The sequence below is a fragment of the Lonchura striata genome, chromosome 5, assembly GCF_050655825.1.
Source record: "Lonchura striata isolate lonStrDom1 chromosome 5, ASM5065582v1, whole genome shotgun sequence".
NCBI classification, from domain to species: Eukaryota; Metazoa; Chordata; class Aves; order Passeriformes; family Estrildidae; genus Lonchura; species Lonchura striata.
Genome location: NC_140707.1, coordinates 17,230,015 through 17,249,478, shown reverse-complemented (window position 1 = coordinate 17,249,478; position 19,464 = coordinate 17,230,015). Strand labels below are relative to the sequence as shown.

The 19,464-nt window shown below is 40.7% G+C and overlaps 1 protein-coding gene across 15 annotated transcripts in view; it reads right to left on the bottom strand.

Annotated features, from left to right (window-relative positions):
* Positions 1-19,464, bottom strand: part of NAV2 (neuron navigator 2) — a 381,846-nt gene that overhangs the window by 29,999 nt on the left and 332,383 nt on the right. For 13 of the 15 annotated variants that reach the window (XM_085579845.1, XM_085579847.1, XM_085579850.1 and 10 more), the window contains 7 exons: positions 17,504-17,795; positions 15,842-16,544; positions 12,154-12,621; positions 11,065-11,130; positions 9,805-9,849; positions 7,331-7,491; positions 4,250-4,438 (listed from right to left, as the gene is read on the bottom strand). In XM_085579845.1, the coding sequence (XP_085435971.1) occupies positions 4,250-4,438; positions 7,331-7,491; positions 9,805-9,849; positions 11,065-11,130; positions 12,154-12,621; positions 15,842-16,544; positions 17,504-17,795 (1,924 nt within the window). The remainder of the gene's footprint in view (positions 1-4,249; positions 4,439-7,330; positions 7,492-9,804; positions 9,850-11,064; positions 11,131-12,153; positions 12,622-15,841; positions 16,545-17,503; positions 17,796-19,464) is intronic. The other 2 variants (XM_085579846.1, XM_085579848.1) reach the window with 2 other exon arrangements.

Here is a 19,464-nt window from a genome sequence, read left to right as displayed (position 1 = left end):
GTATTGAAGTCAGTAATACAAAAAGGATAACAATTTACATTCCAATGATAACAAATTTAACTTTTTTTTCTCTTGGAGGCTGAAGTATCAGGGTGGAGCCCAGCTCCTGGGGAAGACTGTTGGCTGGAAGAGTGGGGAAACTGGAGAGCCAAGAGACCACTGTAAGAGCCACAGCGAGGAATGTGGGACTCCAGGCAGCTCTTCAAAATGCAGTTTATTGTATCCAAGGCATTACAGCAGTCCAGGGGCATGGGTGACAGAGCCTGTGCCTACAGCTGGAGACAAGCCTAATGATCCTTTAATTTTGGTTACAATGCATTATATACTTTTCTTTGCCGAGCATGATAATACAGACAAACCAATCTATATCTTAACTTTTACCTCTAGCCTATTATAACTACTGTAATTACCATATTCATGTTACTATTCCCCAGTTACTAAAAGTTAGTATCTTACAGTTTAAGCTAGAAGTTGTTTCTCAGTTTTCTTGCAGTGGAAAATTCTGAGACTTTTTTTCTACTTGCAATATTGGCAGTCTTGTATGTCTGTGGTATCTTTCTGCTTGGTAGAAACATCTTGTTTGAGGTGGGTTCATCCTTTGCTTTAAGCCATAAAAACTCCTCCAACTAACATACCCTTTGCCTTCTTAATTATCCAGTAAGACCGGATCAGCAATTTTTTTCTTATATATCAAAACTTGCTTTCATTTCTATTCCTTCTTCAGATTCTACATTCCAAGATCTTTCTGCCAAGCGTTAAAACTTTCTTGTCAAATCTTCATCCTTCCCAACAAGCACTGGATTTTTATGCTGTGTTTTTCCCCCGTGAGGTTCTGGCGAGTTTGGAGGCTGTTCCTGCTGGCACCCCCACAGCCCTGAGCCCTGTCTGTCACAAGAGTTATGTCCTGCAAGGCTGACCAACCTCCCCTCCTACATGCTGTGCTGAGAGAGAACATGACTGTACTTCACACCCAGAGACAAGAGAAGAAAAGGCTTTACAGAATAGATCCTGGCCTTTCTTTGAAGTTAATGAGAAACAAATGCCTTGTAATATTATGTGCTAGGAAATAATTAAGAGGTAGGCTGGTAAGCTTTAAGACCTGGATTTATGCTTCATTGACACTGGATGATTGTATGAAATCAATTTGTTCATTAACCACAAATTTAAATTTCTCTAATACTTTTAAATCTATTCTGTCAAGGTGAAGGCAAACCTCTGCTATATTCAGAAACACTTAGACCTTGTGACTCCCTGAGAAATAAGCAGGAGCTAGTAAGCAGGTAACTCCTGCCTTCTCTACAGCCAGGGAAGTGATGGAAAATCTTTCTCCTGAAGACAAAAATACAGAGATTACACCTAAACACTCAACCAATCCGGCAAAATATTATTATCCTTTTAGGTGTGAAAAATTGAGGAAAATCTGAAAGGGATCTTCAGCATGTCCCCTGTAGCGTCAAATTCCTTCCTCAGATACAAAAGTGGTATTTTCCAACCACTTTCAAGTCCATAATTTAGTGGATATTTCTTGGACTTCATGTTTATTACTTTATTTAAATGAATAAAAAGCACTTAATAGAACATTTCACCTATTTTTTCAAATTTTCCTTTCCTTTTTTGATTTGTCTTCAAACATGCAGTACTTATTAAATGCTTATCCAAACCAGCCTCTCTGCTGGACAAGAATTTCTGAACTACAAGGGAGAGTTTAACCTCCAACATGCCAAAATGGACTTGCTGCAATCTTGAGCACAGTTAAAAGGCTACAATTTTTGGAAGATGTCTTCAATAAAACCCAAATAAATTTTGCTGCAGTAGTTCTTGCAGTAAATCACTGAAGTGTAACACAGATACAGTGACTCAAATTCCTTCCCAGATTATCCTGACTGAACATGTGGCAGTCTTTGACTGTTTATGATCATTCAGCTTTCTGAGAGCAAACAAAGGCTAATTCCTGCAATGACCCAGCTTTTAGCCCTACAGCATTATTCTAATTATTTTCAACCCTTAATAAAAATCCTTAGCCACAGACCTCTAAAATACAGTCAAATGTACTGAAGTTAGACTGACTAAAGTCAATAACCAATTAATTAATTAATCTTTCCAGAGACATATCCAATACATATTTTCTACCTTCTCCAACGGCAAAAAAAACATGATGGGATAACCAGAATCTCCAGGAAGGCACTTTGTAGCTCTCAAAGGCTTCTGCAACACTGAAGCGTGGCTCCCATGCATGCCTGGTTCTTGGGGAGCAACAACCATGGGGCACTGGAAGTAACAGTGCTAAGTGCAAGACTTCAGCAGCAGAGGAAAAAGCCATCAAAGGCTTGTGTGGCCTGTGAAGTACAATCAAGCTCCTCCCAACCCTTGCCAGAAAGGAGATGTAAGACTCAAAGAGTTAATGTTGAAAATGTTTCCTATGAACCACTCCATGCTTGACTTTTCAAAGTGCAGTGCTTGAGGATTTTCATGTGTGCTCACAGCCACTCCTGGTACAGCCACAAGGATGTCTGATCATCAGCAACTGAACTAAATATTAATTTATAGGTAAATGCTTTTTCTTATTATATTTACATGGGTTCTTTTTATCAGGTGTGGTTACACATTTGAAAAGATGATGAAGCACTGAAAAGACAAGCCTAGATGTTTCAAAGAGCTACTCAATTCACTTTGGAATATCTGTTGTATCAAGCCAGGACATTCAGCAGAAATGAAAAGCAAAGGCTATTTGAGTACAGTTTAAATACTGGAACTGTTACTGGGATAGAAACAGTCCAACTGATATCACTTATCTATACTACAAACAGAACTGTGGAGGTGCAAGTTCAGAATACTCCGACTGAAGAAGCACTGATGTGCTGACTCTAAGCATGAATTAGTCGTTCTGAGAGCACTAAAAACGAAGCACAGGATATGTTTAAACCACTTATTGAATTGTCAAGGTCTAGGTACAACACTTATTTCCTGTGTTGACCAACACAATGACTGAATGAACACAATCCTTCTCCTTGGTGACCGGTGACAGGACCCCAGGGAATGTCCTGAAGAGGAGGTTCAGGTTGGATAGCAGGAAAAGGCTCTTCACCCAGAGGGTGACAGGGCACTGGAACAGGCTCCCCAAGGCAGTGGTCAGAGCAGCAAGGCTGGCAGAGTTTAAGGTGTGTTTGGACAATGCTCTTGAGTACATGGGGTAATTGTTGGGGTGCCCTGGGCAGGGCCAGGAGTTGGATTTGACGATCTTCATGGCTATCTTCCAACACTCTGATTCTACAATCAGAACAATCACGACTAGGACTATGGTAACACTGAGAGAGCTGTGTTTGAACTGAGAAGTGCTCAGTTCCCATACAAAGGCCACCCTTTGTGTTGGAGTTCTGGATACTGAGAATTTTAGACTTTCTGTGCTGACAGACTCTGACTCCTAGGAGCGCACTGTATTTGACCTGAGGCCAAGGAAAAGGCTTCCAAAATTGATTAATAGCACTGGGATTACAGGTGTGTAGCTGATCAGAAGTGTGTAATATCGTAGGGTGAAAAACTTAAGAGTTTGGGGTTTTAGAATATAGTAATATATATATATAAAGTAAGATGGAGGTTTTAGGGTGGACACTGGTCCTTCTCCCTTCCTCTTCATGGGTCTGGGTGGTATTTTGTAATTGGACAGAAATTCTGCATTGTGAACTTTGAGTGATTAGTTATTGGGTTAAAAGTGAAAATAATTTAGGTGTCATTTCTTAATTGGATAGTTTAGCCTTAGAAGACTGGGTATAGAAAGATAGTTTGTGGGTCTCAGATTCAGTCAAAGAGAGAAACGGAGAGTTTCTAGCCAGGCAGAAGCCTGGAAAAGAGTTGGAGAAGAATGTAAATAATTCTTTATCTCTCTTGTTGTTCACATTGTTTATGGTTAAGTTCTATCACTGTGCGTCAAGCACTGTGCACCAATGCTGTGAATTGTTTTCACTTTAGGACCAATGGATTTGGTCCTTGTGAAGCTCTGTATAAAAGAGTGGTGTATTTTGAATAAACCGGAGTTTTACTCTCACAGCCATCTGAGCCAAGTCTATTCATTCCCATCCTGCCTCGACAGCAACAATAGTTAGCCATTTTGTAGCTGCTGTAGAACTCGTGGCTTTTAACACAGATAAGAAATAATAAACACCTGAGTCTGGACCCAAAACGCCATCTCTAGCGCAAAAGAAGCCGAGAAGCAGCACTTTAGAGCACCCCCAGCCCCCGGGACCGCACTGACCCTCCTCGAAGCCGTCGCGGAAGGAGCCGGAGCGGCTCATGGTGCGGCTCTTCTCGTCCAGGGACACGGAGCTGTTGCGGAGGCGCGCGTCGCCGCAGGGCTCGTAGGGCGCGTCGGCGTTGGACAGGCTGTGCGTGCGCAGCATGCTGGGGTTGGACAGGCTCATCTGCGCCGCGCTCGTGGGGCTCGCTGCAAAGCCAGCAACAAACAAACACACCTTACTGCCACGGACGGAGGGGCTCCTGCTCTGCTCTCCTTTCCTGCCCTCCTCCTCTCCCTTCCTTTCCTGCTCTCCACCTTTCCTGCCCTCCTTTCCTGTTCTCTTCCTTTCCTTCCCTCCTTTCCTGCCCTCCTGCTTGCCTTTCCTGCTTTCCTGCCCTCCTTTCCTGCTCTCCCTTTCCTGCTTTCCTGTTCTCCTTTCCTGCTCTCCTTTCCTGCCCTCCTGCTCTCCCTTTCCTGCTTTCCTGCCCTCCCTTTCCTGCTTTCCTGCTCTCCTCCTTTCCTGCTCTCCCTTTCCTGCTTTTCTGCTCTCTTTTCCTGCTCTCCCTTTCCTGCTTTCCTGCTCTCCTTTCCTGCTCTCCTCCTTTCCTGCTCTTCCTTTCCTGCTTTCCTGCTCTCCCTTTCCTGCTTTCCTGCTCTCCCTTTCCTGCTCTCCTGCTTGACTTTCCTGCTCTTCCTTTCCTGCTTTCCTGCTCTCCCTTTCCTGCTTTCCTGCTCTCCTTTCCTGCTCTCCCTTTCCTGCTTTCCTGCTCTCCCTTTCCTGCTTTCCTGCTCTCCTTTCCTGCTCTCCCTTTCCTGCTTTCCTGCTCTCCTTTCCTGCTCTCCCTTTCCTGCTTTCCTGCTCTCCTTTCCTGCCTTCCTGATCTTCTTTCCTGCTCTCCTACTCTCCTTTCTCTCCTTTCCTGCCTTCCTGATCTTCTTTCCTGCTTTCCTTTGCTACTCTCCTGCTCTGTTCTTCCCCCCACCCCCATCCTACTTTAAGACACACATTTTTGATATCACCTTCTCCAGGCTTCGTTGGTTTTCAAGTAAGGGATATGAAAACTAGGCTAGTGAATGTGAAAACTCAAGTAAAACAAGGTCATTTTAAATACAGTCTGTGTGTCTGCAATGTCCATGTGTCCTTAATTCAACAAACAAGCTCAGTCACCTCACTAACACCTCCCAGGCATGGGAGAATGAGAGAAAATTATCATGTCATTAAACAATTAATGAATTAGTGAACTAATTAATTAATTAGTTAATTAATTCCTCATTTAGTTTGGAATGGTTCTTTCACAAAAATTGTTGTATTTTGTCTATAGCAGGACTTTCTGTCTAAGCAGGACTTGCTTTCTTCAAAGCCTTCAAGTTCTAAGAAAATGACATTTTTCTATGTATTTTAGTCACAAATATAAGAGTTTTAGTTTCCTAATAGCTGCACAGTTCAGAACTTTCTTTACACTATGATGTCCTGAGAAGTGTAAAATACTAATTTTGCCTTAAAAGCCAATATTATATCAGCCAGTGTGTTTAGAGTACAAAAGTACTGCAATCCCACATTTCTCAAAAGAACTTTTGTGCTAAAGTTTTGCCTGCCATTTACTAAGAATTAGTTCATGTGTGAGTAAAAAAAAAACAAAAATCATTGTTCATCTGGGCAGGTTCTTCTTGGTGTGCTGACATTGCCTGTTTCTATATGGACCATCAGCTGATACAGACTATTGTAAAAGACAGGATAATTCAGTTCACAGGTGCTTGACATTCATATCATCATTTGCTCTTAAATTAAATCCAGTGACCTCTCTTAACTCCAATATCTCTAAGCTCTCATCTTAAGAACATAGGAAAACATAATTTTTTTTTTTTTTTTTTTTTTTGGTGTTCATTGCAGTTTGTAGCCAAAGAGCTTTTGAAGCTAATAGAAATAGTCTCCAATACTGTACATAAAGGGTTACATTTCTGGGCCTATGAAAACACTTTTTGGTTATTTCTTTTAAATTTCATGAACTTTCCAGACAGTTTGCTAGCTGATGGAAATGTAGCCACACTGTGTGTATATTCAGCTGAAATTTTGCTAAGTGTCAGTTTATTTAAAAAGTCACTTATTAAATGTGTTTCTTTCCATAACACTCAAGGAAAGGCTCTAGAATGTCATTACTGCAACTCAAAACTACACTAAAAATAAGTAACTGCAATCTGCTCCAAATTCGCACAAGAAGTTCACAAGTGCAAGCTTAACTATTTTGCACATAATTATTATATATAAAATAGTTATTATATAGAAGTTATAATAAACAATATATTTCTTTTAAACAATAATATTAATTATTATGGAGGGGCATTTGAAAGTTATAAACAAACAGGCATTTTCTTTCCAAATGTCACTTCAAGATGCAATCTACAAACCTGAAGAAACTGCAAAACAACGAAGTCATATTTAATGAGCCCAACAGAGATGAGCACCACTAGCACTTTAAATCACGTTATTTCAATGACTGCTGATACAGTCAACTAAAACCTGCAATGCTTCACGGAACCTGTCAAATTCAAACATCATTTATTGTTTCCTTAATTCAAAATGTGTTTATCAAAGAAATTAAGTGAATGAGTGGCAGTTTTTCTGACTTGAAACTCCCCTTTTACATATTTCTTGATTGAGCTTTCTGCAATTTTCCAAAGAGCCACTTGAAAGAGGCAAAGATAAAATACTAAACTGATAAGACTGACATACACAGTAAATAAAATGCTTGGATTTTAGAGAATTATACATGTTGCAACATCTGCAGGCAACATCTTATGTCCTCTAAGCACCCCAATGTGTGGTATCAACCAACAGCTCTACTGAACATTTTACAGAGCTCACAATTTATATTAAGGAATCTGATTACTCCCAGAGAAGCAGTTTCAAAATTACTGCAAGAATGGCACCTTTGGGCATAGGAGATAATAATGCTAATTAATCACACTCATTTCAATGAGAGTGCTTTCACAGATTCAATGTGGGCCTTGGAGCTGCTGAGAGCAAATGATCTTGTGCAACATGCTGCTTTCAGGACACACAATGCATTGCTGAGATTATTCAAACAGATAATTATTCACCAAGCTGCGAGAAGTTAAATCTAGTTCCAGAGGGTGATGTTATGCTGGATCCAGATGAAAATGGAGAATTGGCAGCAGTATCCTGCAATCCTCCTGCTGAATGGGATCGAAGCCATTCCTTTGCATCCTCTTGACTACGGAGCTGGGAGGATGGAGTATACCTGAAAAAACCAACAGGTTTTTCACCATGAACTTTGATATATTTGACTTTTTTGTTAAAATAAAAAAAAAACAAAACAACAAAAAAACAACCATGAAATGTCACAAGGCTTGGGGTAGGAGAGAGAGAGAAAGAAAATGGAAGAATCCTCATATGAAATTAAAGGATTAAATAATCTAAATCAAATAGAATTCTGAATTAAGGAGCTGCTCCAAGCTCTTCCAACATGTTCCTAATTAATTTCACCTCTGTTTGGGAGGAAAAAAACCAAACCACAAACTACCTTCCTATGGCTTCAGGTGTAACCAAGCCAGAGTGAATCAAAAGCTACAGGTAGAAGTTGTGCTGTGTAGCACTGTAGGAAAAAATGTAGTGTGTGCTACATCATAGGATTTAAAAATAAAACTGTAACTTAGAAAACCTTTCTCTAAGTTAAGCGAAAATTAAAACATTTTTTAAGTATTTTGGTACATCAATAATCTTAGCTGACTTTTTGTGATATTATAACAAAATTCAAGTCAACAACGCCATTAGCAGGACTTTTTTCAACAAGCTGTGACCCAGTATTTCATATTCCAGAGACATCCATAGGAGGCCTGTGGAGATATACTCCATTTAGTTAAAAACTAACAGCATTAAAACATCATAGAGGAGACTATGTTTAGCCTTTTCTGAAGGCAATGAAAATAGCAGAAACATGGTTTATGCCAGCATCAGCAGCAAAACACTCCCTGGCTTCAGATAAAGTTTCTTTTATTGTGTCTGTGTGTGAAAAATAGGTATGTCAGGTGTTGTGTGAGCTACGTGATGGAGTACAGGTACAGCAGCCAGAGCACCATGGCAATACTCTGCTGATGGAATTCAGTGTCTGTCTTGGCTGTGCCATTGCCTTTGGACAAATATTTATGAGTTACTAGCTCTCCTTCCAAAAACTTAAAGCCTATTATTTGCTGATATTATCTATTTAATTAATTTGATTCCCTTCAAATAAATGCCCTACAGTAAGACATCACTTATTAAGACTATTTTAAATCAATGGCAACACTGAAATAATTTAAAATGTCAATCTGCTTTCAAAAATACATTAATTCTCCTGTTTATGCCTCAACACTTCAGCAGCAGTTCCTGACAATCTGCATTTCTTAAACTTTACATATGAATCAGTTTATTTGGAAAGGGGCTTTAAACCATCATGTTACCTTAACACACTACAGATTTATTTTTATTGTCAGCATTAATACCTACCTCTTCAGCACTGAAATGTTTTGGTCTTAGAAGAGAGTATTTATTAGAGACATAGTTGAGGACCACAGAAACAATAAAACAAATTGTCATTTTAAGAAAGGCTTTTAGTATTTAGCTTCCTGGGACAAGGCTGCTCTGAAGAACAAGGTGCACAGCACAGAAAAAAATCACAGCTGCAGTTTCAAGGCAGTGATCCCAGATGCTGCATTAAGCAATTCAGAAGCTGAATTTCCTAAATTGTCAAAGATACCTTCTGTAAATTCTCTAACACGTAAAGCATTTAATTAACATAGCTAATAGTAATTCTGGCTAGAATTGCTTGTATCAATGGGAAAAAATAGTATGTTATAAAAATCACTACCTTACATATGTACAAAATATGTGAGAAGACAACAGCTGAAAGTTCATTTGATGATTTTTTGTTATTTTCTATGAGAGTAGAGAATAAAGTATAGATTATATATCATAAACTATAGATTAAGGTATTCTGATACGATTTTTAAAAATTAGTATGTCCAATTTCATCCTGAAAGGATTTGTGTGATCTTTAAAATCTTTTCTATTTATATAACAACACCAAGGTTCCCAAGGTTAAAAAATGATTTCAGGTCATTCCATGTAACAGCATCAGAAACAGCAACATTATTGTTTTTTCATCAAGCCCAGGGATGCTTCGAGATGCTTTCCAGCAATTAAGCCAGCAAAAGCCACAGTTCTTGCTCAAGCAGTGAGGCCACTGGATAAAAAAAGCACAGTTGTCAAGGGCCTTCTTTGAGGACTGAAAGAAGCAAGAAAGAAAGCAAGAAAGAAAGCAAGAAAAAAGGAAGCAAATAGGAAGAAACAAAGGAAGAAGAAGAAAAAAGGAAGAAAAAAGGAAGGAAAAAGGAAGGAAAAAGGAAGGAAAAAGGAAGGAAAAAGGAAGGAAAAAGGAAGGAAAAAGGAAGGAAAAAGGACGAGTATTGTTGCCACCTCTTGCAAACTGCGACCATCACCACCAGCCACAACAGCAACACAAAGCAAACTCCAAAGCCACCACAGAAGATGTTAAACCATGTGGAAACACCAATACCTGAGTCCCTTCTTAGGCAAAGTGTTCCTATCAAGATGTGGGTCGCTGCAGAAAATTTAAAAGAAAAGAACTTCAGAGAAGAACAAAAGGGAAGGATAAAGATCAGGACAAAGGACGTACAAACATCTGCATCACCTTTCCAGAGGAAAAGGTGCTGGGGCCTCCCTACAGAAACATGCACAGACCTCCTCACCCAGGTGGGGTTTGCACAAACATGCAGCTGCTACCATGCCAATGAACCACATCTCTTCACAACCTCATTTCACTGCTTCTCCTACCCACAATGAACAAAAATGGCTCTTTAAGCGTCAAATAGCTGTTTAAAAAGACACTTTTCAGCAGGCTATTGGTAAAACCTGATGAGAATATTCAAGTCCAAACCACCTTCCCATCATTTCTATCAGCAGGCACACTTTAGGGAATGCACCCAATTATTGTAAAGAGGTATTGGAGCCCGGACTGTTTAAATTTCCAAATCTTAGCCTAAGTTCCATTAGCAAAGTAAAATGGACCGATCAGTTGCCCAAAACTCAACTATTTCAGTTTATGTTTTTGCAACTGATGAGCAGAGCCTGTTAATTTTTTTGTAAAGAAAATACCCCTGTGGTTAAATAAATTAATTAAACGACAACCCTCATAAGCTAATTTATAGTATGGGACTGATAAAAATTATATCAGTGAGCAAAAGTGAGCTGGAGTGTTTAGATTTGTGTCATCTTTTCCTAACTTTAACATTCATTGGTACAAGGATGGCTGTACCCAAGTACTTGGAAAACACTCATGAGCCAAGCTGCAGAAAGAGACTGACAACACTGAAGGACACAAGGACTTCACGACAAAAAGGACAGGCCAGAAAGGCAGTGGGAAAAGCAGCATGCCAGAAGAATGCTGAAATGCTAGTGAGAGTTTAGATTTGTAGGAAAAAAAAAAAAAAGCAACATGATTTTTCAAATTGCCTTTGGCAAAGATATAAGGGGTGGGTTAAAAATACCCCCCCCAACCCAAAGGACATTCCCAGAAATGAAAGCAACACCAAAAACATGCCAAGTGTGCTGTGTGCCACTGTCCAGATTGATTTGGGTGGGTAGATGTGTGTTTGCAGGGACTCTCACTGGCATGTCTTTGTGTCAGTCCACACCTGGATGATGAACACAGCAGAGCACTCAACTGAGCACAGTCTGGTACAAAACAATTTGCTTCACTGAGATGGGCAACAAAACCTGCAGCCTTGAGCATACTCCTGTCCTGAGACAGCATTACCTGTCCTGTCTCCTGGGCAAAGTATTTCGGCAGAATTTGGGGCTAGCAGCAGGGGAAGAAAGAGGGCTAGAAAGAGCAGTTCAACAAGACAGAAAACAAAAAAAGGAGTATTAGAATGAAAAGATGAGAAAACAAAAAGGAATTATAATAAAACACAAACAGAACCCCAAACTATCAGAACATTACATTCAGGCGCAATTTTCTCCGTTGAGACACAGCTGCAAAAATCTTGCTACCTGAACTCATCACTACACATCAGGATGTAGCTGATTTCCAGTGCTTTGGAAGGGTTCTACTGCCATCTACAAGAGGTCCCTCAGAGACCACTGCAGAGCTCACCCCAGAGTCAGCTCAGTGTGCCACCAATGCAGCTCTGATGCTGGAAAAGCCCTGTTCCTTCCTCCCTGCTCAGCCTCCTCCCAGGTCCTACTCTGTGCCCACACAGGTACCAGTGAATCCCACCATATACAGAGCTGAGGAACTGATCATTCTGAAATAAAATTCAGCTGATTGTTTTTCACTTGGACCCAGCTTCCAATAGGATTCACTAAGCAGTCAAGGGAATGCTTGTACTGAAATATTGTAGTGAACAACTGGAGATAGGACAAGACAGCAGGGAGAGGATGAGAAGGGATCAAGTGACTACAGAGATGGGGACTTGTCTTTTCAGCATCATCTCCAGTTTGAAAGTCATCAAATTCTATAATCAAAAAGTTTAACAGGAAACGCTTGACTTTTCAAATCAAAATTGGAGAGATTTTTAAAATACCACTATCAGCTCAATTAACAGCAGTCTTTGGAAGGATAACCTACGATGCAAAATTCAAGTATTAGGTACCATCTGGTAGCAAAAAATGTTGTCACATTGGCTATGACAGCAAAATAAAAACCGCTCCTGAACCCATTCTCCTGCTCTGAACTGGACTCCTTTCCTGGAATAACTTCTCTCTGTGCTCTAGTCCTAGAGTTATCTGCACTGTGTGCTAAGAGGCATTACTTGATCTGTGTCTGCAGCATTGGCTACTGCTGCCAGGACTTCATTCCCACTTGAGACACAAACGTACAGAAACAAGAGAAAAACCCACTAACCTTTCAGACAACGTAGTCTTAACGCTGTTGGTTCGGACGAAGGGAGTCAGGGAATCGTCCCTGGAGGCTGGGATCAAGCCACCTGAGGAGTTGTGGCTCAGCCCACCTCCACTGCTCAGGGAGATGTCTATGGACTCGCAGCTGGTGTGGAGGCTGCTGACAGACTGGTATCCAATGCCATCCTTGCTAACTGCAGAAGAACTACTGGCGTTGGTACCCCACGTCAAACTGTTGGAAGGAGCCGAGTGTGCAGAACTGGGGCTGGAAGCCAGTGGAGACTGGTTGAGATCTGTGTTTTTACCATAGAGGGGACTGCTGCCCCCACTGCTCAGCACACCACTGCCAGATGGGGAGTCAAGGTTACCCTGCTGGTTCATGGTAGCGTGAGGGTTGGAGATGACTACTGAGTTTTTCATATTTTCAGCTGTTGTGATGGGAACTTGTTTACTAGGCTTGCCACCAAAAAGTCTGTAAAAAAGAAGACAGCATGAAAAATACATAAAATGGAACAGTTAACATGAGGATATCTTATATTTCATCTTAGCTTCAGAAAACCAGTAATGAGTACATTATCCTAGATTGTACATTTGCAACTATACATTTATAATCTCCTTGTGTTCACTGTCCCTTTCAAAGCCCAGAGGCAATTACAACAGCTCCAAATCTATCTCAGGTGCATCACCTTTGAATCATCAACCAATACTTCCACAAAGCTAAAATACAGCTTCACAGAACTAAGATACAACCATATCATCCTCTGTTCCTAAAGGAAAAAGGACATCAGAGAAACAATCTGATGTATGGATAACTAGAGACTGGAAGCTTACTGACCAGGTAAAGTCTGCACAGATTGCCAAATGCTCTGCACAGAAACAGCTTTTGCTGGGATGCAACAATATACTCATACCAATCGTAGGTTTGTTTCATTTCACAAGCCAAACTGGCTGGAAACCATATTTTTTAGTGCAGGATGTGATGTTGTTACCTACTTTTTGGCACCTGGGATTGGCTAGCAAAAAACTAGGTGAGTTCCACAGCTCGAGGAGGAGGCTGACTGCAGCATCACTGCTGCCTGTGATGCAGCTGCACTGCCAAGGAAGCAAAGACCCACCCCAGGTCCCTCATAAACAGTCAATGGGAAACTTCTCAGAGGTGCCCAAGTGCTCAGTAGTAAACATGCTCTGCATTAAATTATCAATCATTCCAAAACCGATCTTCAAAACTAGGAAGGAAGCGTATCTTCCACTCCAGCTTCAAACACCCACCCTAAAACACTGCTTTTGTTTCTGCCTCTTGGCTCCTGTAACTACCTTTGGAACCTTAGTTTTCCTCACACATACCTGCACAGATTTGCTTTTTTATCACTCACTGTGGAGTACTGTGGGAGAAACCCTTCAGAATAGAGGACTACAGCACTTGCATACAAGTGTTCCTGAAGATTTAGGGGTGGGCATATACCAGGCAGAACTTTCTCTGCTGTGGAGCACGCCCAGGTTGTTGGACACATGGCCACTAAGTCACTTCGTCCATCCCTTCCCAGAAACACAGGCTGTGTTAGAGCCGGGCACCTGCAAAACACCTGGAGCAAGTCCAGGCTGCACAGGTGCTTCCTGCAGCTCCAGTGCATGAAATACCCCTGAGCTGGGGAGCTGCTGCTACATCCTTGCCACGAGGCACCTGGACAACACTTCCAGCTGAGAGGGCAGGTTTAGGTCAGACATAAGGAAGAAATTCTTCCCTCTGAGGGTGGTGAGGTCCTGGCACAGGCTGCCGAGGGAAACTGCAGCTGCTCCATCCCTGGAAGTGTTCAAGGCCAGGCTGGGTGGGGCTTTGAACAAGCTGGGACAGTGGAAGGTCTCTCTGCCCATGGCAGGGGAGTCAGAATAAAATGATCTTCAGGGTCCCTTCTGACTCAAATCAGCCCATGATTCCACAGCCCTCAGCAGCTGTAGCAGCTTAGTGTATTCCTGTGCCACAGCATACAACCTCTTCAGCTGCCCTGGGGAAACCACTCTTAAAGAAAGCATGCCAGAGCTTAAAAAACCCCAAACACCCACACAACAGTTTTATAAGCTGTTTTTAAGCTGCTCCCCTGTTTATGACAACATGGAAGTTACATATATTCACAAATCTATAGGTAAGTCTGTATCATTACAAAGGTATGGATTCTAATTCACTGTGTAACACCAAAAGAACTACAGGGCCAAAAAGAAATATGCAAAAAACAATGTCTGCAACTCAACTGACTATGAAAATTAAGCTCCAAATCTTCTTTACAGTCATCCTAGAAATCAGTAATAAGCAGACGAGGCCCAATTCAACTCTGACACATTTCAACACATGCCAACTTAGGCTGGTGAAAATTCAAGTGTGAAATTGTAAATCAAATGAGGGAATAGTTAAATTGAGCCTCAGTGTCTGCTCTTTGAAGTTTCACGTATTTCTAATGTAGCATTTCAATTACACAGGCAGCAATGCAGCTTTTTAGTAACAAAAAATTCCCAATCACATTCCTACCAATGTGCCTGAGGCACACCGAAATCACTGAAAATGCTGAAAATCTGCATTTCTAGTTGTGTATCCTAGAGAAGTGAAAGGCCTACTGGAGTTTTTAAGTAGCCATTGCTGAAAATTACATGTTCCAAAGTACATGGCTTATCTATTGTTAACCAGGTACAAAATAAAGTATCTTCAATTATCCTCGCACAGACTTTTCAAATAAAACCACCCATCTAAAAACGGTTTACAGCATCAGCCTAAGCTGCCACCACAGCCATTATGCTTGCACTGGTGCTTCAGATGGAATGTGGCTTTCTCACATCACTGGAAGCAGGATGATGGAGCATAACTGTATGGGTATTATGGGCATCACGACAAAATGAAATGCAAAACACTGCAACTTGAAACACACAAGCTACTCAAATTCAGTTGAAAAATAATATTAACAGAACTTTCCACCAATATCAAGGCTTTGATATACACTGCATTAACAAATTAGCTCCTCACCAACTATTTGTTAATGTTAGTGTGGGGGTACTCTTGGAGAAACAGAAGACAGATTGGATTTTTGTCCAAAAAATAGTATTAAAATAAGAAAATTTAACCCAGCTTAGACAGTAACTTTATTTAGGGTTCTTCTACACAGGCTAAAATATTGAGTCTTGCAACATACTGGGCTAATCCACACAAGTTATAATAGTTTGCTTTGGGTGAATCTAAGCCTGGTAGGTCAATGCCACTGTCATCACAAAAATCTGCGATAACCCTCCAGTTGTTGGTTTACAATTTGATCCACGACTGGAATATTTCCCGGTTTGTTACATATACATCTGTGCAAGAACTCTTCAGTAACCTTCAGGCAAGAAAATCCTTGTATCTGTGATATCTGCATGGATAAAAGCCTCCAGGTATGATTTCTGCAGCAAGGAGACTCAAATTGTAATTGCAAAGCTTCTGCCAGAGAGGTTTGTTTTTTTTTCTGGATGTTAAACTTCTGCTGCTGTCGTGTGATTGTCCTAAGTATCCACAACACTGGCCAAGCTGCTTATGTGAAATTAAATGTAAATACCAAGCCCTTGAAGTAGGACACTAAAGAGTAGGTGCTGCAAAGCCAGCCAGGCCTGGCTGGCAGTCCTGCTCATCCAGCTCCCACTAACACCACTGCACAACCGAGGAGTTTGGTGCCTACCTGCGCAGAGTGGGAGAGGCCACATCGGGGTACTTGACTCCTTGCTGGTGGGTACTCTGAGCTCCGCTAGCAGCAGGCTGTGATGCAGGGTTCACTTTAACAGAATTACATGAAGCCACGCTTTCGTTGTCAGACGAAATCCCTTTCTCTTTATCAGTCTGATTGACTAATCCTGGCAGAGAGCTTCCAAGGATTACCTTGGCAGGCTCTCTGATTTTAGGGACAAGCAACCCAGCTGACTTGCTGCTTATGTTGGAGTCTATGCTACTCGTGCTAGATCTATTGCCAGCTCCACTTCTGCTACTGGATTTACTGGGCCGGGGTAAGCTACGGTACTGAAGATTAGTTCGTGCACTAAGTGCTAAGTAGCCATCATCCTGGTTCTGGGAGCCATCAACACTAGTCTTCCGACCAGTGGTCCTACCCATGAGTCCAGATGACTTGGGGATCTTTCCCAAGGTAGCCGATCTACTGGTGAGAGTTGCCCCACTGGCAGTGATTATGGTCATGCCTATGGCTGACCCGCTCTGTTTCTTAAATCCAAAAGTATTAGCATTAGCAGCAGCTGTCCTAGAGTTACTTGTGGGAAGCTTTTTGGATTCATCACCACTGCTGCGTCCTGCATCTGATGGGGAACGTTTAACATGTCCAGCTTTAGGAGATAGTCTACCCTTTTCTGATACCTTGGCGTCATCAGTTTTCCCTACAAAAATAGAAAAAGAATTCTAATATTTAATGACTTGAAAACATCAAGCAAATGATGAAACTCAAAGCAGCATGAAAAGCAAAAGCGTGTTAGCCACTGGAGCGCAGTTCAAAGTTATGATCTAGTCTGCACTGAACTTACATGCCACTCTAGTGAGTTACACATGCAGACTTGCCAAAGAAAGTATGTGGTGCCTTTGCCTTCGAGAATATGGAAAGCAGAACAGCCTTACATAATATGACAGATAAGAAAAAAAAGCTTCCCACTGTAGCTACCACAGATCAATTATTTCCATCATTATGCACTACTAGTGTTAGGCTGATAGTATAATTTTCCTAAAAGGCATTGTTAAAGCATTTCTATGGTTCAAAACAGTATATAAATGTCGTGGTTTGACACGGAAAGATAACTTTAACAATAACTTTAACTCTTTCATACACAATTATGTATAAGACCTAATAAAAAGAGAGGTATTAAATTATATTGCTTGATTATGCAAATTCAATCAATTTTCATTCACACATCTGCAAGTGCTAAAATCATTAATACATTTACAAGAAAATCCAGAAATCATGTTTAGTATAAACAAACATGCTTGTTTAGTAAGGGGGGGGGGGAAATCTCCTCAACCATATAGAGTATATCTCTTGGTTAACAGTGACTTCAAAACCTAAAATTTTATTATTTATTCTTCACAAAGCAATCCTCTGCCAAATAAATAGCTTGGTTTAAGACCAGAGTTTTCATGAAAACAACTGATAGGGTGTACTAATCCGAAATACACATTTTCAGACAGATATAGAAATGGGGACATACAAGATGCTGCTTAGGTTAAAGCAATGCCTAAAAATACAGACAGCATTACCTGAAGTTCAGGTTCTGCCTCTGCAAAGTATTTCAACTGTTTTCACACTGAACACATTTTTGGCTTGTTTATATCTTACGCCTTTTCTCACCTGTTCCAGGTGTCTTTAACGTGCCTGAGGTGGTTGAAGGTTTGGGCCTTGGTGTGGTAATGCCAACCTGAGCTGACATGCCCCGTCGCCAGGAGCCCGTCTGGGAAATAACAGTGTTCTTCCTACCAGAAGTGCTTTTATCAGACTCATCCGACACATCAGAGGGATTCCGCCTCCACTTGGATCCCGGCTCCATTTTTATGCCGCTATCGGAGCCCCCATCAGATTTCTTGACTTCATCACTGGACCATAAGGAATTCCGCTCCACCTGGAAATGCTTTTCTGCATCGGTCTAGGACAGATAAGGAATTGCAAGACAACTTTCAGAGCAAGTCTTTCTTTTAAGAAGCTTAGTTAAGTAGGAACCATCACCCTGATTTATCAGCTCAGCAGTCATGTCTGAGTACCAACAAACATTACATGCCTTTGATGAAGAAATGTCACAGCAAGAAATTAACTCCAGCAATGACATATTTTTTTAATATGCTTTGTAAGAAAAATACAAAAAACCACAACACTCATGCTCCTTGGAATAAATAAAGGGGGAAAAAACCCTACTTGATTTATAAAGGACATATTCAGCTCCATGACATTTATAATCCTCCATCTCAAATTTCTGACAAACCCTCTTACTGCAATGCCAAAAAAGCATTTCAAACCTGTGCAGCCAGCCTTCCTTTGTTCCTGCTGCTTTCTTATCTTTTGTCTGGCAATCTGATCTCCAGAGCATGAGGAGGCAGCTTTTGGAATAGATCCGAATATGTGGAATGCTGTTAATTCTAACCTAACATGGTAGAAGGAGACTCAAGAACTGAAGAAAAACTTTCTAACAATACTCAAGATTGACTTCAACACATAAATTACTTTAGTTTCTCTTGCAGACTGTTTTTCCCCCTACTCTTTGCACAGATTGATTGTGTTACCAGTCTCTTATGGACAATTTTGCTAAGCTCAATATTAAATAGAAAAATTTCTCATTAGCAAAGCTTTTGTCAAAATCTCAGAAATGCTTAAATTAAATATATTAACCTATATATATGTGTGTATATTTTGTACATTCCCCATGCATTAATATTTCCCACTGCTAATGGTTACTCTTCCAGAATTCTACTCCTATCTAATGTTGCTGATTAAATTTGATGAATGTGGTAACACCATAACCAATGACAAATATCCACACATTTGACTCTGATCAGGATAAAAAATTCATAGCTGAAGTGTTCTCCAACCACCACAGCACCATGAAAGAGACTGACTGCAGTTCCCAAGTAGAGGCTGATGGGTTTTGGTGAGGTATTGATGCCACCTCTTCTTCCCTGAAGCCTTATCAGAAGATGACTGTGCTCAGAACTGTGCAGTAGGCAAAAGGAATAATTTATTTAGAAGGAAATTATTTTAAATATCCCAAAGCATTAGAAAGCTCACAGTCTTTATTCCCTTTGAATCCTCAGAAAAACACAGCATGAGAGAAGCTGTAAGATTATTCACCATGCTTTTCAGCTTTTAAGTTCCTAAAGAATGTTTTAAGTTTATGACTTTGCCTACCAGATCACACCATTAATATTAAAGAATTTAGGGAAACTGTGGTTGAATTTCCTCTGCTTTTTACTGTAACTACTTTTTTTTTAAAGCCTGAAAAACTAGTTAAGCGATCAGTGTGTGAAAGCTGACACCACACAACATTACAATGGTCTTTCTTCAGGAAAGAAAGTGGGGAAACAGGGCTTGGGTTATTTATCTACATATTGAGTCATTAGACTAACATGCATTTTGAATTATGGATTTAGGTAATTTTATTTTCTTGTACTTTCCTCGTGCTACACAAATGTTGTTTCCCTATCTCTCTATTCAGAGAGAGCAACCCAGTGTAGGCTGGAATGGATCTCTGCTTTCTAACTCCCTTCTCTTCCTGTGCCTGCCAGGTTTGGGGCTACTGGGTCACTTTTCTATTTCTGACCATC